The sequence below is a fragment of the Ammospiza caudacuta genome, chromosome 3, assembly GCF_027887145.1.
Source record: "Ammospiza caudacuta isolate bAmmCau1 chromosome 3, bAmmCau1.pri, whole genome shotgun sequence".
NCBI lineage: Eukaryota > Metazoa > Chordata > Aves > Passeriformes > Passerellidae > Ammospiza > Ammospiza caudacuta.
This window is the reverse complement of record NC_080595.1, coordinates 74,718,511-74,745,545: the sequence shown is the minus strand read 5'-3', so window position 1 is coordinate 74,745,545 and position 27,035 is coordinate 74,718,511. Positions and strand designations below refer to the sequence as shown.

At 44.5% G+C, this 27,035-nt stretch overlaps 3 protein-coding genes across 3 annotated transcripts in view; 1 reads left to right on the top strand and 2 right to left on the bottom strand.

Annotated features, from left to right (window-relative positions):
- The window catches only part of FKBP1B (FKBP prolyl isomerase 1B), a 44,989-nt gene extending 33,680 nt beyond the window's left edge, over positions 1-11,309 (top strand). The window contains exons 3-4 of the mRNA XM_058802395.1: positions 7,917-8,029; positions 10,598-11,309. Coding sequence (XP_058658378.1) covers positions 7,917-8,029; positions 10,598-10,726 — 242 coding nt within the window. The 3' untranslated portion in view covers positions 10,727-11,309. The remainder of the gene's footprint in view (positions 1-7,916; positions 8,030-10,597) is intronic.
- A 4,371-nt stretch (positions 11,310-15,680) lies between these two features.
- SF3B6 (splicing factor 3b subunit 6) lies at positions 15,681-19,902 on the bottom strand. The gene is made up of 4 exons (XM_058801653.1): positions 19,690-19,902; positions 19,353-19,471; positions 17,388-17,526; positions 15,681-16,884 (listed from the first exon to the last, which is right to left on the bottom strand). Exons 1-4 carry the CDS (start codon positions 19,717-19,719, stop codon positions 16,795-16,797), a joined length of 378 nt encoding a protein of 125 aa, XP_058657636.1. The 5' UTR covers positions 19,720-19,902; the 3' UTR covers positions 15,681-16,794.
- A 290-nt stretch (positions 19,903-20,192) lies between these two features.
- TP53I3 (tumor protein p53 inducible protein 3) lies at positions 20,193-26,071 on the bottom strand. Its single transcript, XM_058802671.1, has 7 exons — positions 26,051-26,071; positions 25,160-25,275; positions 24,823-24,965; positions 23,917-24,184; positions 22,080-22,292; positions 21,148-21,344; positions 20,193-20,399 (listed from the first exon to the last, which is right to left on the bottom strand). The coding sequence occupies exons 3-7, from the start codon at positions 24,958-24,960 to the stop codon at positions 20,193-20,195; spliced, it is 1,023 nt and encodes a 340-aa protein (XP_058658654.1). The 5' UTR covers positions 24,961-24,965; positions 25,160-25,275; positions 26,051-26,071.
- Between the last annotated feature and the right edge of the window lie 964 nt (positions 26,072-27,035).

Genomic DNA, 27,035 nt, shown 5'->3' with positions numbered 1-27,035 from the left:
AAAGTATGCAAATCCCTAAAGCCGCTAGGACAGAATAATGCCTTTCAGCAGAGTGAGCTAGACAACTGCAGGTAATTTTCCTGGCTGTGAAGTCGAGCTAAGTGCAAGGTTCTTTCATTTTGCCTTGTGGTTGTGCAGCAGTGATTCATTCATAGCCCACGGTGATGCATTATTGAGGAGTTGTCTGTTGTGTCTTCATTGCACGCTGTCAGCTGCATAATAAATAATTGATTGTGCTGCTCTTACTCCACATTAAAGATATATGAGTATCTAATACAGGAAGAAAATGAAGTAGCAAGGCTGCCAGTGTTCAAAAGATGAAGCATGAAGTGTGCTGCAGTGGCAGGAGCTGGGAAATGCCCACCACCACTATCCATTTCCCACTTCTCTGCTTTGAGTCAGTTTGTCATGGCAACAAATGGCACATTCAAGTCCTTGCTGTTGCCTTTCTAGACAAAATGAAATAATTGTGGTAAAGAGCTGATATGCCGCAGAGTTGTGCTTATCCCCTTCCCCCTTTTTTTCAACTGTTATCCCTCTAGACTGAAACTTCCCTTAAAGTAATAATTTTTTCTTAAGTGGCTGCAAGCTGTCAGGAAAATGCAGTCTAAGAGAGTAAATCCTTTTTTCCACATAAGACTTTGTTTATATTAAGCAGAGAAAATGTTAGCAGGATAAAACTGAGTGCTTGTAGTGGTGCTAAACCTCTATTGTTGAGCCTTTCCCTGGAAAAGTGAGGCTTCCTTTGCAGTTCAGTTGCCAAAGTCCCCAGACAGGACACAGTAAGGTGGCCCCTTGTGGGATCTCAGCACCTCAGGATGGAGGTGCAGAGAGGCCGAGACCACCCTTGGGGGGCTCGGGAATCCTGGAATGTTGCCAGAAGTGTCTGGTGGCAGGATTTTGATCCTACACAGGAGATGAGACCTGTATGAGGACTGGGAGGATTCCACTGGGTGAATGGTGAAGGGATAAGTTAGTTAAAGTGTAAAACACAGGGTTTAGGATTTTGGTACAGGGGGGTCTAGAGAAGTAAGATGGAGGAATTGGGGCGTGTCCTGTCCTTCTTCTTCTTCTTCTTGGCCTCCATCTTCTGTGGTGATGGTGGCACTTTGGGATTGGTCATTACTAAAAGTGCACCGGTTAATAAGAGTAGATAGTATTGGAGTAAAATGATAAATATTGTACACGTAACTTAGGGTATAAAGATAAGTGACCGCCCGGGGGCTTGGGGAGTGTGCCCATGGCTGACTTGCTGTGCAGACCTCTGTCGGGCTGAAAGAAAATCTTTTAGATAAACAATTAATAAACACCAAGACCGAGACAAGATCAGAAGTCTCTCCTCGTCCTTTGAAGCGTCGGCTCTCCAAGGCCATTCCCTGGGAATTCCCTGAGAATTCCAGAGCACCTAAAACAGCAGCAGAAAACCTTACAAGCCTAAACAGCCGAGAAACAGAGCAAATGTCATCCCTGAGCTATCTCCGGTAATAAATCAGCTGGACATAAATCAGCCAGAAGAACGCCGGGAGAAAAATGAAATTTACAGCCCCTATTCCAACACAGTGAAGAGAACAAAAGCATCTTCCAGCTCACATTCAACACTCTTTGTTTCCATTACAATAGCCATCAGCAAAATTAATGAGACAACAAATTTTTCCAGAGGAGTTTGCTTTGGAAGTCCAAGCAAGGGAATCAGAGTGTGTGCTGCTCACTGTGCTATGGCAGGAACAGGCTCAGGGCCAGGTTACTGGGAGCTGTTGTTATGACAGAGATGTGTAAAATGGTGAATTGAATTTTGAGATAATAATGACATTAAGATGGAAGAAGTGTGAGATGTTGACTGATGCACATCTGGATTCTGATGGAATGTGTTGGAGAGCTGAGTTAGGTCCTGGGAAGGCACCGACAGTATTGCCTAGAAAACTGTTGCTCAGATCTCTGCATTTACCACCAAGACATAGGGGAATTGTTTTGGTTCCTGAGGGAGCCACACTTTTTTCAGGTGTGTTAGCTTGAGACTCAGCCACAAGCTAAAGCGGGAACACCACTGAATGCAGGGAATCCTTTGCCATAGTATTTCAGAATTGAATCCTGAAGACAACTGATCTATTTTAATGTAAAATGCAAGTAATATCACAGTGGAGTTCTGCTGGCATGAATCAACCTGGGATGTGATTTGTGACTTTATGGATGTGTTTCTCTCGCTACAACTTCAGGGATTGTGCTGAACTGTGCCTTCCTCTGTACATTGGGAAGGCATCAATGTTTATACAAGGACTTTTGTGCAGTTTCTAGGACCCTTCTAATAATATATTTTCCAGGCTAAAACTCGTTATTAGTAGAAGTTGCATGTTGTAAATGGGAGGAAGATCAGAATTTCCAGCCTTTGTGATATTCTCTTGACAGAATATGGATATATTTTAACATAGAAACAATATATTTTATGATGAAAAAAAGAAACACTTGAGATAAAAATTCTTAACCCACAGCAACATTATCTCCTCAGAAAGTCCTAGGAACCAAACTGAAAGATTATGTTCCTAACAGCACAAATTGATTACAGGGCGTAATTGGAAAGGTGATGGCATTGAGTGGCATCAGAATATAGTCCCTGTCCTGAAGAGCCTCTGGTCTACATGAAATGAAATGGATAGTGTCCTAGAAACTGCTGAGTATCTGCCCCTCTTTCTGCTGCCAAAATATGTTCAGGAAGTAGCTGTCTTCAAGCATATGTATTGCCTTTACATGCTGTAGGTAATTACTGTTTGAAAAAGTATACCAGTGGAATACTTCCTAGATGGATGATGCTGTTTTTTGAAGGTCACCTATTAATTCAGTTTATCCCCTCAATACTTGTGAGGTAAGTGAATCCCATTGTACAGGATAAAAAAAGAGCAACTAGTGAAATCAAGAGATTTGTTCTGGATTAGAATCTTCATCTTCTGATTCCCAGAATTTGTCAACACTGCAGAGACAAATGATTCAGTAAACAGTGGAGTCAGTGAAGCCTGGGATGCAATTTTGCCTGTTTCATTTAGGGATGGATGGCTGAGCTCATACTGCTTCTCTAGGGCCCTAGTGAGGGGCAGTCTAGAACTGGCAATCTAGCATTTGGTTTAAGGTACCTTACCTTTTTTAAGATAGTGGACTGAGAATGATAAACAGTTCCAGAAGGTTATTTCAGCCCTAACACCTAAATCTAGGTGGGATGAATCATTCTTGGAGATACCTCTCTTTCTCCATTAACCACAGGAGTAGCCTAGATGTCAGGTTGAAACCCAGTTTGTACCTTTGAAGTGGATAACCTTAGCAGTAGAATTTACACATGAATTTTCCAGGTTCAGGCACAGAAGCTTGACAGACTATCTGTGGATGCCTCCAGTGTTCTCTCTCCATCCATCCTTGGTGTGGATAATAGTTTGGGGCCATGGTTTGGGGCAGGGTTTTGTTGGGACAATAGGTGTATTAGGTGTCTAACAGCTGGCATGGTTCCATGAATTTGTGCTGTGTGATTGCTTATATTCCCAGCTGAATTGTTCTCAGATGAAAAAAAAATAAACTTAGTGTGTTCTCCAGCCTTTCCATTCCTGGCCTCTCCTCAATAATAGAGTTTCTTTGATAACAAAGACTGAGCCTTTCTCTTGGTAGAAGCTCTTACAGGCTCTTCTTTCTACACAGATTTTTTTCATTGCATGCATTGGGTCTTAATGTTGGTATGATCCCTATTCCTCTGCCAAATGGGGTTGAAATTGGCTCAAAGAATCTCCCATTATTAGGCAAGTGCAGGCAGTCTCATTTCATTAGCCCTCTCCCCTTAGGAAACAGACTTCAGTGATGGGATCTTAGCTAAAGTAGTGCAGTGTTAAAAAGCAGTGCAGACACAGCTGCAGGCACACCTGTGTTTTAATAAGAAGTAATAACTTGTGCTGAACCTCTCCTGAAGTTGTGTTTTCACTGCCAGTTTAGCCCAAATGGCATTGTAGTCCTGGCAGTTTGGATGGATCTGTGGTCATGTTCCTTAATAAAATGATCCAGCTGCTCTTTAATCTGCAGCTTCAATGAGCTGAACATCAGAGATTCAGTAGAACCCATGATCTGAAATATCTCCTTTTCTACACCCTTTTAATTTTTAAAGCCTGGTTTTCAATTAGGATGCCTTGTAGATCAGAATGTTTTCAAATCTGTGCCATATTCTGATAACCAAGTTTGTGCAATTAATTATTTTAATACAATGATTGTTCCCTTTCAGAAACCTAAGGGTTTTTTTTTACAAGTAACCTTCCTTATAGGCATCTAGATGTCCTTGCTCAGTCAAAACTCTTATTCATTGTTCTGACTTGCAAAACAATGTTGTTTCTGAGTTCCAAATTGTGGAGTTTTTTTCTCCTTGCTGTTAGATAGATAAATAAAGATGTAGGCTGAAGATGGGCGTCCATCCTTGTTGAAGAATATTAACGAAATCAATTTTTTCACCAAAAAAAAAAAAAATCAATTGATGCATTAGCAAGAGAGAAAATAAAGCATTGTGCTGTTTTAGCTCCCAGGAGCCTGCAGAGCTAACTCTAGCTCTCAGAATCTGAGATAAAAAAGATCTAAAGTTCACATCTAAATCCGCATCGGAACTTCTTCAGGGCACATGGAGCCTCTGACTCATTTCCAGACTGGATGTGCATTTAAAGGGCACTCACACAAAAACTGACCCTCCTGCCAGAGCTTTAGTGAATACAGACAACATTTGACTCTGCATTCCAGTTTGTCTTCCAAAAGCAATAAGATGATGGCACAGGAAGTTACATTTGTGAATCCATAACCTCATGAATTTTCAGTTGTTGCTGAAAATAGGATGTTGCTGTAAATATAGAAAAGCCTGATTTCGTCTACAAGGTCTAACACATCTTCTGTGGGCATTTTCTAGTGAAATGAATTAGTTTTTAAATGGTGTATCAAACTAGCAAGCTCATGGGAAGATGGAAATGTTGCTTTAAAGGGGAAACATTGTCCAGGAGCTGTTGTCAGAATCTCTGAAGATTTAATTCTGATTCTGTCGCTGGTTTGATGTGGGGTGTTTGTAAACCATCAGAACTTTTAGCTAAGAGTTTTAATAGGATTTAATTACAAAATGAGATGAATGCATAATAAAGTGTTGTGGAACTTTGCATCTGAATCTGAACTTTCAGATTGAGGCTATTTTGTAATAAATATCTTCTTTACCTCCTTGGGCTAATGTGAAGAGTAATTAATGTTTGGGTACTTTGAACATGCAAGCTGTAATGACAATACTAAGTTTTAATATTAAAATTATTAAATATTGGGATTCTGTAGTAGTCTCCTTCCATTTCATAGAATCATAAGGTTTTATGATGTGTTTAAAAATAAAAGTGCTCTGAGGAAGGACTGTCACTTAAATTTAAGATCAAATACTTCAAAAAGGATTATATTATATGCCTGAGAGTTCCCCGTGAGCTGCTTCTCCCTCCCTGCCCTCCCTCAGTACAGGCTGAATTTCTATATTATAAATGAATCCATCTTAATCTGTAGCTTGTTCGGGAGCTGCTGTGGCTTCCCAGCCTGCCTGGAGGGGTTTGTGGCTATCCCTGAGCTGATACATTGCACAGTATATGGGAATTTCCCCCTGTATTGGTGAGGCCATTCCTTGAGTTCTATGTCCAATTCTGGCCCCTCAGTTTGGGAAGGACATGGAGGGGCTGGAGTGAGTCCAGAGAAGGGCAGTGGTGCTGGGGAGGGGTCTTGAGGGTAAATCCTATGAGGAGTGGCTGAGGGAGCTGGGAGTGCTCGGTCTGGAGAAAGGGAGGCTCAGCAGGAGCTCATCACTCCCTACAACTCCCTGACAGGAGGGTGCAGCCAGTGGGGGTCAGGCTCTGCTCCCAGGGAACAGGGGACAGAACAAGAGAAAACGGCCTCAGACTCTGCCAGGACAGGTTTAGGTTGGACATTAGGAGAAATTTCTTCTCAGAAAGGGTAATTAGCCACTGGAATGAGCTGCCCAGGGAGGTGGTGGAGTCACCTGGATGTGGTACTCAGTGCCATGTTCTGTTTGACAAGGTGGCATTGAGTCAAAGGTTGGACTCAGTGATCTCAGTGATCTCAGAGGTCTTGTCCAACCTCACTGATTCTGTGGTTCTGTGATTCCATGCACTTGCATGAGAGCACACATACAGCACTTCATTATTTGACTGTGAAAAACTAAAGGATTATGTCAGGCACTAATGGTTATGAAACATTCCTTATGGGCAGTTTACTCCACAATTTTCTTTCTAAAGCCTTGAGCACATGCACAGGTGTGTCTGAAAGACCAACTTGGACAAATGTTGGACTTGGCTAATGGCTAATGTGCCTTAATGTGGCATTTGATTTTAATATTGATGTAAAATATCTGGACAGAGAACCCCACTGGAATAATCAAACACTGTGTGCTCATAACTGCAAGTCAAGAACTCCATTGCCACTGATTTAACTACTAATGAATTTGGAGACATCTGTGTCTGAGCTGTTGTTTGGACTGTCCTTTATTCATTGCACAGAAACAGGCACTGCTGGGATGTGATTCATTATGTCCTAATGTACATCCCTAGATTTGGTTAGATGAATTGCTCCCTGAAAGTACATTTTTCTCTGACTTGATTATCTATTTTCTCTGAGTAATTAGCTCAGAAGTAGCTGGCTACATCTTAGAAGCCTAAAAGTTGGCAAAATGAATCCTACCTTTTTAGTCTCTGTTTTTCATTCTGGCACATCTCTTCATATTTACCTTTGATTCGTAGTACAGACTTTTTAAGCAAGCAAAATATGCCTCCTTGTTATTGGATAATATTTGATGGTTTTCACCGAAAAATAAAATTTGTGCATCAAGCTGATCTGTTAATATAACTGCTTTAATGGAAAGAAACTAGTAAGAATGTATGTTTGATACTGAATCTTAAAGACACTTTTTCTCAGCATTTTCTTTCAAAGCTGGACTTGTTAATGTTCTTTGCAACAAAAGTCTTTCTCAGATGAATTAACTTCTCTTTGTGCAACCCCTTGCATAGAAAAGTCATGGTGTATGCCTACAACACTGACTCTACAGCACTACAAAGAAAGGATTGATTCTAATATATAAATATCAGCCTAACCCTGCAATATCCAGAGTAAAGCATTTTGAGTGCCAGGTACTTCTAAATTGAAAGCTACTGTAATCAGCCACAATTTGAAAAGAGAAGGAGAATAGCTGATCATGTAGGTTTGTCCAATTGCTGAGGAATCTGGGCCTGTGTTCAAAACCCATGGATTGAAGCAGTGCCCATGCAAAGGAACAAGTCACGTCTTCTGGGACTGTCTCTGAATGAAAACATGAAAAACAAGGGTAGTAGAACATTTATATAAATGTCTCTGCTGCTTTCATATTTGTGACTGCAGAGTCTCTTCTGTTCTCTCTGTATGAGGAGAGCTGCTGTTGTCACGTTTTGTAGAGGTTTTGCACACATGGTGTGGGATGGCTCTGTTTGTGTAACACACGTTATTAGGGGCAGCCCTGGATCAGGCACCTGCCTTGGGATTCTCTCTTCTGCTGCCTCCCACTTGTTCCTTGCCTGCCTTTATCCACTTAGGCAGAGAGCTCCACTGTGCAAACGACAGCTCTTCTGTATGTCTGTGCAATGTTTGGTGCAACATGGGTCATAACCTATTGCATTGAGAACAGTAAAAATAATTTCTGTTTTAGAGTCTAAATTACAGGAAGGCAAAGGTAACAATATGGTGCCACTGCAGTTGCGTCTCCTGCCTTTTGAATGAGGCTTTAAAGTAAAAATGGAAATGAGCAGCTGATGTGACCAAGGCATTAATTTTTCACTCCTTCCCTCTCCTCCAGCACTTAAATTTAGATGTATCTCAGACTGAAACCATGTGTCTTGTTTTGGCAGGAATGCTACAGAATGGAAAGAAGTTTGATTCCTCCAGAGACAGAAACAAGCCTTTCAGGTTCAAGATTGGCAGGCAAGAAGTCATTAAAGGATTTGAAGAAGGTGTTACACAGGTACTAATAAATTGTTCTGTCTGAACCTGGAGCTGGCTGAAGGGTGTGTGAGCTCAGCAGTGTCCAGGGCAGTGGTAACAAGACCAAGTGGAAATCACAGTGAAGGATATGAAGTGTTTTTGTGAAAGCATGGTGCATTTGAGCACAGTATTTCCTGTAGTTTCCATCCATCCATCCATCCATCCATCCATCCATCCATCCATCCATCCATGGCTATCCCCTGCTCATGAGCCTTTCCCCATGGTATGCATTTGGGAGGGGAGAGGTGAAGTCCCCTCCCCAGGTGCCATGTAAGCTCTGTCCCTCTCCCATGGGCAGCTCCACAAACAGCAGTGGCTTCTAAAACATTGAGGTGGCAGCTTTTTATGGAGTGATGTCTATTCAGCTACTCCATAGAAGCCCAAGCTGCCCTTTCTGATGACATCCATGACCCAGCTACAGGTTCTGACCCTGACTGGATAAGGTACCAAACTGCACTGGTACGTTTTTACTACTTCAGACTCCCAGCTACAAAGCATTCACTGACCAGCCCTGTGCTGAGAGAAAGAAAACTGCCCTCCACTGATTGCAGTTTGAGTACCAGCACAGTAAAAGCCCCAAATTACAATTCGCTGCAAGGGCTTGCTTTTTGTGCAGTGCTCTGAGGGCCCCCCACACACGAGGAGTGTGATCAGGCTGCTCAAGGGCACGAGTGAATGAGATCAGAGTTCAAATTCCTCCTGACTTCGCATTTCAGGATCCAAGAGCTCAGTGTAGGAGGCAACTGTTCAAATACTCTTACAGGAACAACTTTAACAGGAACAAGGTCTTATGCTTAAATAGAGAGAAGGGAAGAATGCAAAATGAGAAAAAATCCACTGAGAAATGATGCAACCATGCTTTGCCAGAGAGGGGTGGAAGAGACAAGGGTTTCCAGCCCTGTGGAGAAAGCAGTGCAAGCATCCCTCACTCTCCAGCCAGAGAAGTCCATTTGAGGAATCCTAGACTGTGAAAAATACCATCTTCCTCTGAAGGATTTGAGTTGGACTGTTGATTATTTGCTTTGCAGGAAGACCTAAGAAAGCTCAGGACTGCAGAGCTGTAGGAAGCAGAAGCCAGTGCAGATAAAGCAGCATCAACAAGTGCTGGGAGAATCAAGTAATCCCTTCCTTGACTGTTCTCACTCCCCAGCTCTTGTCCCTTAGAAAATAAGTGGCCGAGAGCCATGCCAGGAGCCCGTGTGGCCACAGGCTGCCCTCCTGCTCCTCCTAGTGGATCGCTGACAGAAGTCGAGCTCGTGGCTGTCTCCTTCCAGCCCAGGTTTGAGGGATTTGGGGAGTGTGCTGGACAGAGTCTCTTGGAACAAGGCAGGTCCCTGTGTCCAGCTCACAGATTTCACAAACCTTGGTGTAATGACTGTCAGGTGTCAGCAGGGTCTGTCTGCATTTCTCTGCTCAGCTTCTCGAAGTTCAAGTTTGCCTCAAACCTAAAACCCCAGGCATGACCTACCAGCTGCCTGCTTTGCAGGGACACATCCAAGCACTGGACAGCCAGCCCCATGCAAAATCTCTGTGGGGACCAGGGGAGGCCATCAGCTTGGACATCCTCAGCCCCATGCCATGAGTACTCCTTAAATGTGGGAAAGTTCATATCCCCATTTTTCTTCTACCCAAAGTAATTGACTCTCTAGCTTTGTATATTTAATAGAACCTGAAAATATTCTCAACCAAGAGGTATCACATCATCTGTAGCCCAGTGATGTGCCCAATCTTGGGAGAGAGGTCTGAGTTAAAATCACTGCTTCAAATCAGGGGACATTTCTTGGCCAGTGAATATTCCATCATCAGTGTATGATGAATGGACAGCAGTTTGAAAATGTTCCAAAATACTCAGTTAGAAGATAACTCCACATCTCAGTGAGCAGTTCCCTTCAGAGCCAGCCTGGAGTGAGGGAAACCAGCATTCCTGCCCATCCAGGTACAAGGGCTCGGTGCCTGGATAAGTAGCATAAGTGAGATCTCTGCCCTGAGGCTTGTACTGAGTTTAGGGAAATAAGTGCTGAACCTGGCTGTGTTGAGCACTGATCTCTCATGAACAGAGAGCTCTGAGGGCCTTTCCCAGTGCCTGCTGATGGTGTTCCTTGTACCCTGTGCTCCACAGGAGGAGCTCAGACCTCCTGCAGCCTGCCCTGGTATAGGCAGGATGGACCAAGCATTGTGTTAAAAAGACTTTGTGTCACTTCCAGGCTGGTTCTGGCAGTTTAAATAACTGCTGTGAGAGTGCAGATCATTGAGGAGGCCCATGCCCATGTCTGAGCTCTTTGTGGCAGCTTCAGCTTGAAGTGAAACCACTTGGACTCAGAATCGTAGAGTGGCTTGGGTTGGAAGGGACCTTAAAGATCTTCCCCTTCCAAACCTCAGACTCAATAAACTTAAAGGTCTTTTCCAAAAAACCAATTCTATGAATCTGGTGATCCCAACACCTCTTGATTCTGTAAATCTGCCAGGTAATGATTTTTTTTGTTTTCCTCCTAATTCTGTTTTTTTTTGTGTGTGTTCTCTTTTCCTTTCTCCAATGTCCAAAACACAGATGAGCTTAGGACAAAGAGCAAAGTTGACCTGCACACCTGAGATGGCCTATGGAGCCACAGGCCACCCTGGGGTCATACCTCCCAATGCCACACTCCTCTTTGATGTGGAGCTTCTCAGGTTAGAGTGAACCTTCCCAAGGGAGTTGGCTGGAGACATCTGTTAATAACCACCCGTTCCTTCCCGCCTTGCCAGCAGCGGGAGGAATCTTCTTCACTGGAACCCCAACCTTCCCTGCTCAAGCTGTCCTGTCAGTAGCGCCTGGCTCTTGGTTTCCTATGCCTTCCTTCTCTTTTCTAACTTGGTGGTGTCTGTATTTGCCTTTTATTAGAAGCTTTGCTCTGAGGAAAAATGTCTCCCGGTGTAACATTTCCGAGTTGTACATTTTATTGGATTTGCATGTACGAAGAATTCACGGTGATGACTGAAAATATATATAAATATAAATATAAATATATATATATATATATATTCCTTATTGAAAAAACCACTGCCTTACTGTACACTTAAACCAATAAAAAATAACCACAAAAGGTGCTCAAAAGAAAAAAATCCAATGTACACCTTGTACATGAACGGGCATTAGCCAAACAGAGTTACCTGCGCTGCCACTTTTCTCAACTTGTACGTTCTGCTTGCTGCTGTTTAAAAAAACACTGTCTCATTTAAGAGTTATAAGTATATATATAAAACAATAAAATCTTGATACTTTACCATTTCTCATCCTGTTTTTCTCTTCTGTCTACTGGGATGCTCTTTACTGTACAAGAAGTTCTTCAATCATCAACCCATTTTTTGTTAATTATTTCTCTTATATGAAATACATGTAGCTCCATGAACTGCTCCTATTAGAGATGGCCCAGTGGAAGATCTCTGTGGGACCAGAGGTACCAGGGACATGCAAGTAAGGGGTGCTGGGACAATTTTCCTGACTCACCATTTCCCCTGTCTCTATGGCCCCTCAAGTCTGGCCAGAATTTGGCTGCTGAAGAGATGGAAAGTGCTGCTTGTCAAAGACATGCAGTGCTGGTCTAATTATGTGCCTTTACAACAGCAGAACTAGTGTAATGTTTTCTACTGGAGCTGAGCAAGGCTAGAAAAGAGCAGGATTATGTGCATCCACCTTTCAAAAGAAATCCGAGCTGTGGGATGATGTGGCCACTGAACACTCTGGGGTTTTTAGGCTGTAGCAGCTGCTGCTGTTTACAAAGCCTGCAAACTGACCTTGTGCACTGGGCCTCTGGCACTTGAGACTCTGCAATATTTATTTCATTTGCTGCTTATATGAATTCATGAAATGCTGGTTTCTCCTCTGGAGGCAGGAAAATGTGTTGGCTGTTAGTTACCTGGATTTGGGAGCAGGACCTGATCAGCAAGGCTTTCTCTGTGCTGTTATTTTGCCTTGTCTGATTTCTTTCCATTAGGCTCATTTTTCCTCTTTGCTGTAGAAAACCAGGGTCGTGATGTTACTTTTATTTAACTTGACTGTAAACTATTTGCATGGTTTTCTACTAACAGATGTTTTGATGGTCATATTTCAAACAGTTGTGCTGTTTCTGTATCCGTGTAAGGAGAACACTCCCAGCATGAGCAGTCAGACAGCAAAGCTACAGACATGTCCCCAGGTGACACCTCCTGGAGCTGAAGAGAGAATGAGCCAGAAAAGCAAGACTGGTGATCTGGCCAGGGTCCATGGCTTGTGGTCTTCTATCTCCAGGTGTTCATTTTACCCACAGAGCTGCATTTATTTCAGCTTGTTAATTAATAAACCCATAAATCCATATCTTATGGATTTTTATACACTAAGTGGAGTAAATCTTTTTCTCATTCTGCTTTCCATAAAGAAATGAAGGGATTTGCAGAATCCTTTTCTTGTTGGAAATCTCAGGTCACTGCAGCAGCTGGGTAAGACCTCCACCAATAGTTCTTTTATTTAGGGCATGCTAATTTCCTGTTAAAAATTCGTGATTGGATCTGTCAAGATCTGATGTCCACCAGCTTTCCCAAATAATTTGAAAAGGTCCTGCTCTCCTTTGCCACTGCCCTGGCCTCTGTTGCTGGCCTTCCTTTCATCACTGGGTCACAGATTGCACTTCCCAAAGTCTTGGTTAAAGGTGGTACGGCTCTGTTGTGCCTGTCAAACACAGTTTCATTCAGCACATTGGTCTAAGCTGCTCCTATCAATGGCTCAGTTTAAGTTAATTGCTTATTAAAAAAATGAAAAAAACCCAAAGTGTGATAGAATCACGGAATGGTTTGGGTTGGAAGGGACCTTAAAGATAAATTTGTTCCAGCCTCCTGCCATGGGCTGGAACATTAAACCAGGTCATTCAAAGCCCCATCCAGCCTGGCCTTGAACACTCCCAGGGATGAACACCCCCAGTCTTTGTGGGGAACCTTTGCCAGTGTCTCACCACCCCTCACAGTAAAGAATGTTTTTCCTAATCTATGATCTAACCCTGCTTTCTGCTAGTTTGAAGCCATTCCCCCTTGTCCTGTCACTCCATGTCCTTGTAAATAGTCTCTGCATCTTTCTTGACAGCTGTCTTCAGGTACTGGAAGGCCACAGTTAGGCCACCCCAAAGCTTCTCTTTCCCAGGCTGAACAATCCAAATTCTCTCAGCCTTTCCTCATGGGAGAGTGCTCCATCCCTCTGATCATCCTGGTGTCCCTCCTCTGGACTTGCTCCAACAGGTGCACATCCTCCCTGTGCTGGGACCCCAGAGCTGGATGCAGCAGGTGGGGTCTCACCAGAGACCAGCACCTGCTTTGGGGCCCTTCCTGAATGTCCCAACAGGGAATGGCAATGCCAGGGGTTGTGTGAGTGACCCTGGAATGGCCTCATGCTCCCTCCATCCCCTCTTGGCCTTGCTGTTTGGGAGCTTCTGCTGCATCTGAGCAATGGGCAGCGCACGGCTCTGCCCCTCTGCTCCTGTGGGTTTCTCACCAGGAAACCCACGACGTTTCTGCTGGGCTCTGAGAGCTGATCATACTTGATCTTATCTCTTCTGTCTGCAGAGCTGTCACTGTGCCCTTCCCTCCTGCCCTCCCAGCACAAACCAGCCATTACCCACTCTGTAAAATCCTTATTACAGCTGGCTGATGAAGCTCTCCCTCATCGCCTCCTGTCTGCAGAGACCTTGGTTGGAAACAGGGACAATTACATTTTTCATGCCAATTTCATTAAAAAGAAAAAATCTGAAAGGAAAACTAATTGTGCTTTGTGATACTTAGGGAAATTAAGTCTTCAAGGAAATGTAATCTTCAGCTCTTTATTCGACTGCGAATGCGTTAATTTATTTAATTGTATCATCGATCAACACAGCACATATAATTATTACCTCTATATAATAGAATGGAAAAAATTTACTGTCATTGCCTGTGTAATCAGATATACTCTTGTTACTAATTTCTAAGCAGTTTCAATGGGAAAAAAATGACCTTCGAGTCATAATTTCATGCCCTACTTCCTGAAAAATTAAATGGGAAGCGAGAACACACAAAACCAGCACAGATGCAGAGTGCAAGCCTGGTAACATCTGCTTTATTTGCTGCCCCTCTGCCATTCATGAGCTGAACTCATTTCCCTGTTCTTTGATATCACATTTCAAACAAAATATTGAGTAGATCTCATCAAAACAGTCCTCTGGGCATTCCATTTCCATTCCCTCTGTCTTGCAGGTACAAATTATTATTTCATTTTACATGTGCAGGGACATTGAAAGCCCTGAACAGGCACTGAAGAAAAACTATGAAATGGAATATTTAATGAAAGGCGGCAGCTGAGCTCTCAGAGAAATCAAAAGCTGCTGATCTTGAGGATTCATTGAAGGAATTTTTATTAATCTTATTACCCTAAAGAATTGCTTTTTATATATGTTTTTCAAACAGCATCAAATCCTCATCAAAACAGACACTGCAGTGCAAGCACCATGCTCTCTGCTATTGACAGAAGCAATGTGGTATTTGCATATGATTTAAAACAAGGCTGCCAGGATGCAGCACCATTATTGGCACTCTGGTATTTATTATCAGTGCTCATTATTTATTAGAACCATAAATCCAGCATGGCAACAAGCACCTCCAGTTCTCATTCAGCAAGGAGCCTTCCCAATGCCCAACAGTTGGTGTAAATGATTTCAGTTATCCAAGTGTCTGGTACATGGATGTGTACGTATATACATGACTCATATAAATATATATATTTATATATATATAAGATACATATTTGGGGGCAGAGCAGTTTGTAACCCTTGAAAAGCTATGGATGCTCATGCAGAAGCAAATCCCCCAGGAGGATTTAATTCATTTAAAGATTTTTAATGCAACCTGGTTCTTGCCTGAGAGCTCTTGGTTTGTGTTAATCTGATGGGCAGCATCTGGAATCCAGGCTGGCCATGGAGGGACTGCTCACCTAACCCAGCTTCTGGGCTCCAGGTGTCCCCGCGCCTGCTCCTGACCTCAGCCAGGGTTACTGCAGCCTGCAAAGCTTCTTGCTGCAAAAACAGCATCAGTTTCAAGGGACAGATGCAGATTTGGGGGAATTGTGCACTAAGCATGGCCCTGGCTCACATCCCTGTGCCTGTGTGCAGGGGATGGCAGGGCAGGTCTGTTCCAGTGTGCTCCAGGGTCAGGCACAGGATAGGACTCCAAGCATCCACCCAAAGCTGAAATCACACCTCAGCCATGGTGGCTGCTTTCCCCCTGAGCTGGCTTGGAGCTCTCTCTTCATAAGCCATTACTGATTTATTAATTTGTAATAGCTTATTTGAGGAATGAAGAAAATAGGACCACTTAGTGCAAAATCATGAGTGTTTAGTTTCTCATTGGTTCCAGCTAGTAAATGTGAGTATCGCTGTGAGCCCCTCCCAGCTGCCAAAGGAGGTGCTCAGCACAGGGCAGTGCCAGGGATCTCCTCCAGGTGAGACGGGCATTGTTCCCACAGCTGGGCATCCCCCTGTCACACACAGGGACATCCCTGTACCTACAGATGGCTGTGCTACATCTCCTGCCTGCATCAAACACTCAGGTAATGAATGATTCCCATCTAACAGCACAGGTTACAGGCAGGAGTACAGCCTTGATGAAAAAAAGCAAAATATGCATTTATTTTTTCACCAAATGGACACAGCATTGTTCCCGAAGTGACAGATTCCAACAAAAAAGTAATTTCAGAAAATGGAAGCATTCCTCTATTTCAGTACATTTCAGTACATTTCAGTACAATGCACTGAAAAACAAAACTGGGTTACAAATTCCAGGCAAAGTATATTGTTATCTGCCCTGGTTCTGCACTGGCTGGAAGCTGTCTGGTCAGGGAGTAGAACATCACATCCATGCAAATAAATCTTCCCAAGGCAGAATACTACCCACATTCACACAACTTCCAGCTGGTTCAGAACACAGAGGTTATTCTTTCTCACTTCCAAAAGATACTGGCTATGCACAGCCTGGATCACACTCATTTTAACACAAAGGACATGAATACTGAAAAAAGAGCCAAAAAAAAGTAAATTTGTCTTCCTTCACCACATGCTACACCTGAAAATGTATGTACAGAAAATGTGTTACAATTCAACCATGCCAAGTAGAAAACAATCACACTACAGGTATCAAAATGAAAACCTTCATCTGCTGTCTCATTTTGGCCATGTGTTCTTCAATTCATACCAAATCCTCAGTCCAAACCTGGGACACAAAACAAAGCCCCCATACACTTTTTTTTTTTGGTAGTGTGAGAGCTGGGCTGTTTCACTGCAGCTGATCAGAGCTGGTACCATCACTGGGAACAAGGTACTTGGTGCCCTCTTATCAGCTGGGTCCTTTTGAAAGCCCTTCATCTTCTACAGTTCGTGAAAGAAACTTTGTAACAAACACGGGCTTGGGCTTGCTTCATTCAAACACAGAACCTGCTCAGTCCCTTCTTGAAAGCTCTTGCTAGAAGCAGGACATTGCACCCTTTACCAGGTCACCCTCAGCACAGGGAAGCCATGTGGCCTTGGGGGATTTAATCTTAGAGCAGATTTCCCTGTGTTCTAAATTTATTTAATCCTAATCTGAAGATATAAAAACTCATATTGCAGCTTATCAAATTCAAAAGAGAAAAAAAAATTACACTTCGTTAAGAACTCCTATGTTTAGGCCAGGAATTCGACGACAGGGCTTGAAAACAGTTTTCCAAAAAGGAAAAGGATCAGTTTATTTTGGTGGGTCTGTGTTAATTCCATATTTTTCCTTGAGAAGCTTAAGCTGTTCTTCTTTCTTCTTTGTGTCCATCTTTTGGAATGCCTGTAATAAGGAAAATAAAATATGTAAGAAAAAAAAAAAAAATCTCTCATCTCATGACAAGTTATTTGCCAGTATCTGCAACAAGCACCACTGTGAACTCCATCACCATCACACACACAGAGCACTGTTTGATTGTCATTGGAGAATGCCACAGGGCCTGGATGTCATCAATGACAGGGAAGAGAGAGAACTGGAGACCTTTTAGCCATAAACAAGATCTCCCCTCCTGCTGCAGCTGTGCAACTGTGGGGCCTCTGCACCCTCTTCTCCAGAGTACACTCCCCACAAACATCTTTTTCCCACCCTTTGTCCAAAGGTACTTTTTTTGCACACAACCCACTGAGTAAATATGAAACTCTGACCATGTATCCCGTTCACTCCCTCTAACAGTTTGGATTCTGTTTCTCAAAAACACCCAAGCAGCTGCCTTTACAAAGTGACGCTGGAGTTGTTTCTTTGTGGCAGCTCTGCTCAGGTGAGCTCCCCAGCCCAGGTGCCCGTACCCTGTTGGCATTGTAGTAGAGCACCACGAGGTATCTGTTGCACACGTTGAACCCCGACAGGTGGTCACAGGCGTTCTTGGCATCGAAGATGTCCTCGTACACCACGTAAGCTGTTCCTCTGGTCTCAGGGGTATTCCCACTGCTCAGCAGGGCAGCATCAATCAAATAAAACCAACAAGAAATAGTTTATTTATTTCACAGTGACTGAGATTAGATGAACCAATGCAACATCACTAAAAAAAAATTTGTTATTTTTTCTAGGTGTTGAACTACATGCCTGCTTTCCACACCAAACAGTTCAGAGCCAGAGACAACAGCAAAATGTGCTGTATTCTGCTCCATAAGGGAAAGGCACCTGTCCACAACAACTGGGCTTATGAAGGGCTGCAATGCTGTGTCTGGAAGCAATTTAAATTTTTATTATAGCAATTAGCTTTTATTTAGTATTACAAGGCTTGGCAGTCAGTCAGTGGCTGTCTGGATCAGATGTGTCCCTAGGATGGAAAGGGCTCCTGGCATATCACAAAGTGAATTTAAGAGGCAGAACAGCCCTGCTGGTGCAAGCCCACTGCTGAGGCACAGCCATCACCCACAGGAGCACCAATTCCATGTCCTTTTCCTGAGGGATAGGACACAGGTCTGGGCACACAACAGTAACGAGCCCAGAGGGGCTGCAGAGATCCCAAAGGTCTCAGCTAACAGGCAGTGACAGAGACTGCAGAGTCAGAACAACCTCCCTAAGATGCTTCTGAGAACTCCCAAGGACAAATGGTATCACAAATATCACACTGGGGTCTATGCAAAGGTGAGGACCAGAATGGGATAAACTCTGCACAAAGGACAAAAACCTTTACAGAGGAGCTTTGTTCGGATTTCTGTGGGAAAATCCATGAATGAGTAGCTCTGAACAAACTGCTGGGTGCACACACCAGAGCATCACCCCAATGGAGAGCCCCTGATCTGCCCTAATTGTGTCCCACTATCATGCTGTTCCAGCCCACATGTTTGCAGAAAACTTAAGTAAGTACTGGCTCTCCTTTATGCTCATTAGCAGAGTTCCACCTATTTAGCCAGGCAGTGTTTACACTGCCCCTTGTTCCCTCAGCCACTTCTCCAGTCACATCCACTGCCCTCCCTTGCCCAAGAAGGGTCTGTCTGGTGTCACATCCCAGTGTGACACCAGCAGCACGTGTCCCTCTGTGTCCTTTGCTTACTGAGAGCAACTCTGTAAAACTCACTTTACACAACAATCATTCAAACAAGTCATCCAGAGAAGCTGTGGATGCTCCATCCCTAGAAATGTTCAAGGCCAGCCAGCTTGGATGGGGCTCGGAGCACCTGGGCAGGTGGAAGGTGTCCCTGCCCCCTGCAGGGGGTTGGAATAAAATGTTCTTTAAGGTCCCTTCCAACACAAACCCTCCTATGATGATCAAAGCTCAGGTCCTCAGCATTTGAACTAACCAGGAGAAGAACATCAGAGTGGCTGCAGACTTGTACAACCTCCACACATTTCAGAACCAAAGGCACAGTCACACCTCCCCAGCCCAGACATGGCATGGCCCGAGGACATCATGTCTCTGCCGCAGAGCTTGCTGCTGTATTTGCTTCTAGTGAACAGATCCAGCAACAGCAACATCCCTGTTCTCCCACTGGTTAGCAGACACTCATAAAACAGGAAAACTGTTTGTGCTCAGCTTCTGCCTTTTCTATTTTCACCCCAAATCAAGGCAAAACTTTAGTTGTATTTGAAACTTAATTAAGCACACAAGACTGTCATATTTTATCAACCTCCCAGGGTTCATTTAAAATTTAAGTTCATTCTCTGCACCTCCCAGCAGAATCATTCTCTAACAAATGCATGTGTTCAGAGCACCATCACATCCCCTCTGGCACTCGGGGTGTGCTCCAGGGCATTGAAACCCGCTGTGAAACGCTTCACGGTCCAAAGGAACTGGAAACACTCACACTCTGATCTGCCGGATGGGCCCGTACTTCCCAAAAATGTCGTACATCTCCTCGGCCGTGATTTTGTACGGCAGGTTCCTGATGTACAGGATCCGGTTAACCTCCGGAGGGAGCCGGATCTGATGGGGAAAAGACAAACGGCGTGTTAGGCCCAAGGCACGTACTGCAAAGCTTAAACCCAGCAGCCTAGGGGCGAAATAATGGAATCACCGGGGCTGGAAGGGGCCTTAAATATCCCCCAGTCCCACCCCCGTGCCGCGTTCCCCTCAGAGCAGCGGGGTGCCCGGAGCCCAGCCCGGCAGGGACGGGACAGGGCAGGGCAGGGCAGCGCACTCACGTTGGCTCGTTTGGCTGCTTGCATCGCCATGTCGGCGGGCGGTGAGTGGGGGCCGCGGCCTGGGACAAAAACACCGGCGGGGACCGAGCCCGGAGCGGGGACAGCGGCGGGGACCGAGCCCGGAGCGGGGACACCGGCGGGGACCGGGAGCGACGCGCGGCACACCCGGGTCTATCCCAGCAGGCACCGCGCGCTGCCCTCACGGAACCGGATCTATCCCGGCGTGCACCGCGCGGGAAGCGGCAGCGCCCACGTTCCCGGGCCCGCCCCGTGCTCAAGCCCCGCCCCTGCAGGGCGGCCCGACCCCGCCCCCCAGCCCCTCAGGCCCGGCCCCGCAGGTTCTATCCACGGTGCCAGAATTGCGACATGAACCTCTTTAATAAACGCTTCCTCCTTATCCTTTCCCCCTCCTTATCCTTTCACCCACGTGAATCGGTCCCGGTGTGGAGCAGACGCGGCGGGATGGCCGCAGTGCGGCCCCCGCAGTGACTGTCCCAGAGCAGCTACTGCGGCGGCCCCTTCTTGCCGCAAACGGGAATTTCGATGACGATTTTGCCGACGTTCCTGTTCTCCTCCATAACCCTGTGTGCCTCAGCGATGGCGTGCAGGGGGTAAACGCTGTCAACGAGGGGCTGCAGCCGCGGGGAAGCCTCTCCGGAAAAATGGGGCAGCACCTCCTCTGTGAAGGCTTTCACCAGGCGCTCCTTGTACTGCGGAATAAACACCTGCAAGGTTATTTCCAGCCCCTTCACTCACCGAGGTGTCTCAGAGCACGGCGTATAAAATATACACAGCCCTCAAGGAGACACCCTCTGACATTCTCGCAGTGAGATAAAAACACCTGACAGGTCTAAATTACAAACAAGAAGGAAGCTTTTAGATTTATTACATCTTAATCGAATGAAATTCCCCAAAGCAAATGGTGTGGGCTCCGTGCAGAACTATTTAAATCAAATTGATAAAGGTCTTGTAAATATTCAGTCTTAAACCATGCACAGAATCCACCTCTCAGGGCTCTGCACTGTGGGTCTTTTACTGTGACATCTGAGAATATTGCACATAAAATGAGTTTTCGTTGGTAACTGGGCATCCAAATGGCCTTGGTTTCTACTTTGAAGTGACCTAATAGAGATTTTTATTTTCCCCTCCTCAGACTTGATCAAGTTGCCTGATCACTGGAGTTTTATTTCTTCTAGGGCCAAATATCTAAATTATGGTATTCATGAAGCACATTAAGAAGTTCTGGGTGTCATTCCTCTCATTCAGGGAGGAATTTGATAAAAATAGAAAAAAAAAATTACAACTTAATTTTGTGACATTTTCCAAAGTATGTGGTAACAGTTCAAGGTGGGGCTTTTTTGACAAGAATGTGTTTAACACTGGTTTTAAAAGAAAGCTCTCAAAACTATCATAAATTTTAAGATCAAACTGCATACACTGCTGATAGCCACTACTTGCCTCCTTGTCTCGGGACCGTAACAGGCTTGTGTGGATGCTGGCTCTTTTGGAAATCAGCCTTGCCAGCAAATCCCCATGGACTTCACCTCCACTCAGCAGTCCATAAATGATCCACCGGCCATCAGTGCTCAGACAGTTGAGATTCTTCTCCCAGTATGAGGCCCCAACACAATCTAAAATAATATCTACTCCAGAACCTCAGGTAGAAACAGAAGAGATTTCAGCAATGAAGTCCAAGCTGCATTAAAAAGGCAGGACAATTTCAAGCATGACTAAAACCTTGTTATTTATAGGTACAGAATTGGCCCTACAATTCTTATTTAAATCTTTCCACTAAAATTAAGAATTGGCACAGTGATTTGTAAGGAATTATGGAATCAGGCACAAAAAAAGAATCATCAGTTACCCATGAGCAAACTCAGGCATAAACCACCCCAAATGCTTAGAAAAGCTACATTTTTCTAACAGTTTAAGAATGAAGAGGCACTGGCAGAGGTTGCCCAGAGAAGCTGTAGGTGCCCCATCCCTGGAAATGTTCAAGGCAGGTTGGATGGGGCTCAGAGCAAGCTGGGGTGTCCCTGCCCATGGCAGGGGGTTGGAATGGGATGCTTTTTAAAGTCCTTTCCAACCCAGGCCATGCTGTGCTTCTGTGATGACTCAAACCCCAAAATGTGAGGATTTGGTCCCACAGTTCCTTTGGGAGGCAGCAATAACGTGGCACAATATTTATGTCCCAAATGAACACAGCCAAAGAGAGCCCATGCAGAAAACAGCACAGTTAAACTAAGGAAATGCCCGTTCTGGGCTGAGCAGAATATCAGGTCGTGCTTCCAGGGTCACTACTGTCTGCTCCCTCACCAAGTGACAGCTGAAACTGAGTTTGTGTCCACATATTGGGAGGTTCATTTGCACTTTTACAGAGAGGTTTTTACCTTGGGTGAACTCCAAGACCTTTTCACTGAAGTCTTCATTCTTGTAGTTGAACCCTGCAGCCGCTCCAGCGTTTGCTGTTGCTTCCAGTTTCTCCTGAGTTCCTGCTGTCACAATGGGAATGGCCTTGGCCAGTCTCACCAGCTGAATGGCTGCCATGCCAACCCCGCTGGCTCCAGCGTGGATCAACACTCTCTCACCCTCCTGAACTTTACCTGGAGAAAAGTGGGCAGAAGGAAAGTGGTCACCCTTTGGGCATCACCTTTGAATTAAAATATGAACAATCTGGAAGATAGGAAAGAGGAGGTTGAAAGAGTTGTCCTTGACTGGACTTTGGACAATTGGACATCTTTGTAGCCTTCACAAGAGAGAAATCCAGAAGCAGCAGAGGTTGCAGTGTGCTGACAGGATGTCATTTTCCCAGCCTCAGGGGAAGGGCTTTGCCTTGGCTGTGTGCATCTGTGACCAAGATGCTTAAGTGAGGGCAGCCTTTTTATATCATCAGTAGAAAACACACTTGGAGGATGTTCATACTGAGAAATCAGGCACTCAGCAATGGAGAAATACCAGAAATGCTGGGTGACATTAAAGACCAGTCCTACCAATCATTTTACCATCTATTGGTTGCATTAATTTGTGTTTCACTGCTTGCTTCTGTAAGTGAGGCACCAAGTAGCCTCCCACTGATCCCCAGGAGACAACACTGCTTGAAGCAAGTCTGCAGAGAAGTTATGTTTGGAACTTTTTGTTCCTTATTGGATCTTTCAGATGCTACTGCCGAAGAGTGTAGAAGAAGGATATTTCTCACAGGAGGAAAACTTTGGCAGGTTTATTACCTCGGCAGCGTATTTTTAAAATGAAGAGTGTAGGCTTCTGTCTATTTTAAATCAGCTCAGAGTGGATTTTACCTACAAATAATATCTCTGGTAAACAAAGATACAAGATGTTGCCTACTGTAGATTCACAAGAACATAGTGATAAAGTTCTTGGTACAGTCATGCATGCAGTGAAGCCAAATCCTTAGAAATAAGATGTGTTTTTAGGTGTCTTGATAAGGTGGGAATAATTTCAGGGTTTAGGCTTAATGGAATTTAGGCAAAATAGAGGAGAGCATCTTTAGCAGAAATACGAAGAAAAGTTTCAATAAAATATCCACAAGAATGCAGAAGTAAGCATAGTTGCCTAATAAGTAACTAACCAATAGTGAACTTGCCTTTGCAATATGTATGAAATTCATTAACACCGATATAAAGATGTGTACCTATCAATAAAGTTTGAAATTTACTGATCACTCATATTGCATGCCGCATTTCTCCCGCCACTCCCAACACATAGTGATAAAGTTCTTGGTATGGTCATGCATGCAGTGAAGCCAAATCCTTAGAACTAAGATGTGTTTTTAGGTGTCTTGAAAAGGTGGGAATAATTTCAGGGTTTAGGGAATAATTTCAGGGTTTAGGCCTAATGGAATTTAGGCTTAATGGAAGGTGTCCCTGTGCATGGCAAGGGAGTAGAACTAGATCACCTAGTTCCTTTTCAACCCAAACAATTCAATGGTTCAAACTGAGAAATACAGATGAAAATAAATTGGCCATCTTTCCATATCCTTCCTTGTAAATATGTAACCAGCATGGTAGGTTGGCACTGGGGAGAGGTGGTCAAGATTCAAGGATTTGTGTCTGGCATACTGGATTCTGACCCACAAGAATAAAGTGACAGAGAAAAGGTCCTTTGAAGGCAAACAACATTCAAATGGAGGCAACAAGGAGAGGATTTTGTGACAGAAAAGAAGATGAGCTGTTTTGGTAGGTGGGATAAATGGGCAAATGCACCTCTCACCTACAAAATGGAGCAGCTGAAATGCTGTTAGCCAGGCTTCAGGAATGGCTGCAGCCTGGATAAAAGTCATGTCTTTGGGGATTGGCATCAGGAGGCCTTCGGGCACTGTCACGAATTGTGCCTGGCCGCCCCCGGGGAGCAGAGCCATCACTGCATCGCCGATCCTCCAGCGGCCTGAGCAGCCGGGACCCAGCCCAGCCACGCTCCCAGCTGCTTCCAGGCCCAAAATGTCACTTGCTCCTTTGGGGGGAGGGTACTTCCCTCTCCTCTAAAATAAAAACAAATAAAAAGAGAAGGCAAGGAAGGAAAAACCACCAATGAATGTTTTATTCACATGTCTCCAGCCTAAATTCCTATTTGTTTAATCCTGATTTTGCCCCGCGCATATGTTGCAGTAATTTGAGGATCTTCAAACTGGGAACATTTTGCTTCCTAAGTGTTATTCTTCCTAAGTCTTACTCTTAAAATAAGAATAAATTGAAATATTTGTGAGTTACCTCTCTCCAGGCTAATCCCTTCTGGTCTCCATGGCTTGCAGCTCAAACTAATAATTTGAATGTGAATTTGAATAAATTTTCTCCCACTGAAAGTATGCTATTGGAACATTTCCTTTTCATCTCAAATGCCCAGAAAAGGGTCTGAGATCTAGAAAGACCAGAGCTTTGGTTTTACATGTTTTTGTTGAAAGGCAGCTTTCCACGCCAGCCCAGCACTGCATTATCTCAGATAAAAACATTTATCTGCTGAATCAACAAACATCTCTTCTTTCAGCCCTATGAATTGTCCCATCCAAATGCTCACCAGCTTCAAACTCTTTTAGCTCATCAGATCTGTCAGGACTTCACAGAAGGGCTTGAAAAATCTGTTTTGTTTTTAGATCCATAAATCTGCTTAACCTACACATACCTGGAGTAAATCAGCCCTATTCAGAGCACTGGCAGAGACCTTCACAAGAACTTCTCCTTCTCCTGGATTTGGTTTCATCACTTCTTTCATATAGAGATTTTCTGGGCCTCCTGGGCAATCAAAGTAGGCTGCAAACATTTTCTCTAAAAAAACCAAACAAAACCAAACGGAAAAAAAATTGCACTAATGCAGGCATGTGCAGTGGAAAAATCTCAGGTAAGAAAGGTAACAAATAGCTTTAAAATTCCTATTTATTTCCCTTGCCTCAGGAGGTGATTGCTGTCTGCCTGATTTGCTGTGGTACAGGCTCTCACTGCTGCAGGAGTCTTTCAGGTACCTCCTCAGATGCTGCTCCTGGGATCCTTTTGGCACCAGCAGATGGGCTGAGCTGTCAAGCCTTCTCCTGCTTGGTAAAACCAAGTGAGGAACAGTCTTCTCTCTGCTCCCTGGGCCCTGGGTGGAAGGAGATGAGAAGCAGAGGCAATCACAAGGGGAACAGCTGTTAGCTCCTGAGAGCTGGTACTGCACTGAGTGCAGCACAGGATGGGCTGCAGGCCAGAGCCTCTTCAAGTGAGCAGCACTGTGTGACAGACCACCATACCCTCTGTAAAAATCACTGATTTCTGCACAGGAAAAGCTCAGTGCACACCTAACTACTTGTGGTAACGCTGCAAATGCAGAATGATAATCAGCCTGAAACCCCAGGGATGTCAGTCCCCACAGGGTGGTGCTCTATGGCTATTTTATGGTGAATAAGCACTTCCAATTATTTGTATAAAATGCTATTTAAAGGCTTTTATTTCTGAGGCTGGCTGTCTAGTCATTGTTATTAACCATTTAATCCAGTTAATAACTGCAAAAAAATTCAGTGGAAAGCTCACCTGATGCCACGCCATAACAATTGTTTCTGCAGCCTTAACTGGGTCCAAATTTAGTCAGTTAAGATATGAAAGAAGCTCTTGTCCCTCTTTCATCTGAATTCATTAACCTGCTTTTTTAGAAATTATTGTCTTTTTTCCTAGAAGCAGGCACACAAAAATGTTTTAAAAACCCCCAAAAACAAAACAAAACCAAAAAAACCAAGAGGATCTGAATATTTACATTACTCTGAAACGCACAGAAAACCGCAGAAACTGAGATACAAGTTTCCAACAATTTCAAGCTCTCAGATCTGCCAGCAGTGGCTGAAACCGACAATTTTAAGAAGCTCTGTGGCTCCCGAGCTCACCTGTTTCCCGTAAGGAAGGACGGACAGTCTGTGCCCCGGAACAAGCCCAGCCTGTCCTCCGGAGCAGAGTCCGATCCCAGTTCCTGCTGGCACTCAGCTACTCCCCTGCAGGCCAAGGCGAGGAACAGGGCGAGGCTGTTCTACTTTGGAGAGACAGATACGAGTCAGAAATACGAGCACGGCTCCCCACTGTTGCTGCGAACGACCTGGATTGTTCCATGGCTTGGCACAGAAATCTGCTTTCCCGCTTGGCCTTGCGGCAGAGATGGGCCGCTGCCCCAGCGCACCGGGTAGCTCGGCCTGCTGCCCGTGGCTGTGCCAGTGAGTGTGATGGGGTGTGGTCCAGCTGTGCAAGTGCTGTCACTTCAGAATTCTGTGTCTCAGACTCGAATTGCTGCTCTGGCACTGAGGGTGTGGGAGCTGTGCCAGCCCCGATGCCATGAACGCGCTGGGGAGGCTGCCCTGGGCTCTGCCGTTCCTGGGGAACAGAGGTGTTCAGAGCTCGCTGGTTCATGCCCTTACACCCTGTGTGTTTCTACCTGAGGGTTTGGAATCAGAATCAGTACTGCTCTAAACGTCTGGTGGTATCTCCTTGAGCTTTGCAGAAGGATCAGATCACACCTTTCTTGGTGTTCTGTTCACCAGCTCTTGAATGTTTGATCTGTCAGGAATAAAACTGACACTTCAGACTAAAAATGGTATCTCATATGTGTGGGATTTTTCTGTGGATTTTTTTTTTCCTGTAATAATGAGATTTTTGGATTCAGGCTTTTAAACTCCTCTTTGAAATGGAACAAATCTCAAACCAAGTATAGATAAAATTCATTTGTCCTCACGTGACTTGAAGAGCTAATAATTGATGTGTTTCTGAAGATGGAAAGATCATGGAGCCTGGTCTATAGTGCACACAGCCTGATTCAGTGCCAATACTGGCATTTTCCCTCCTCCACTGTCCTCAGAGGATTTTGCAATCCACTGCAGTTTA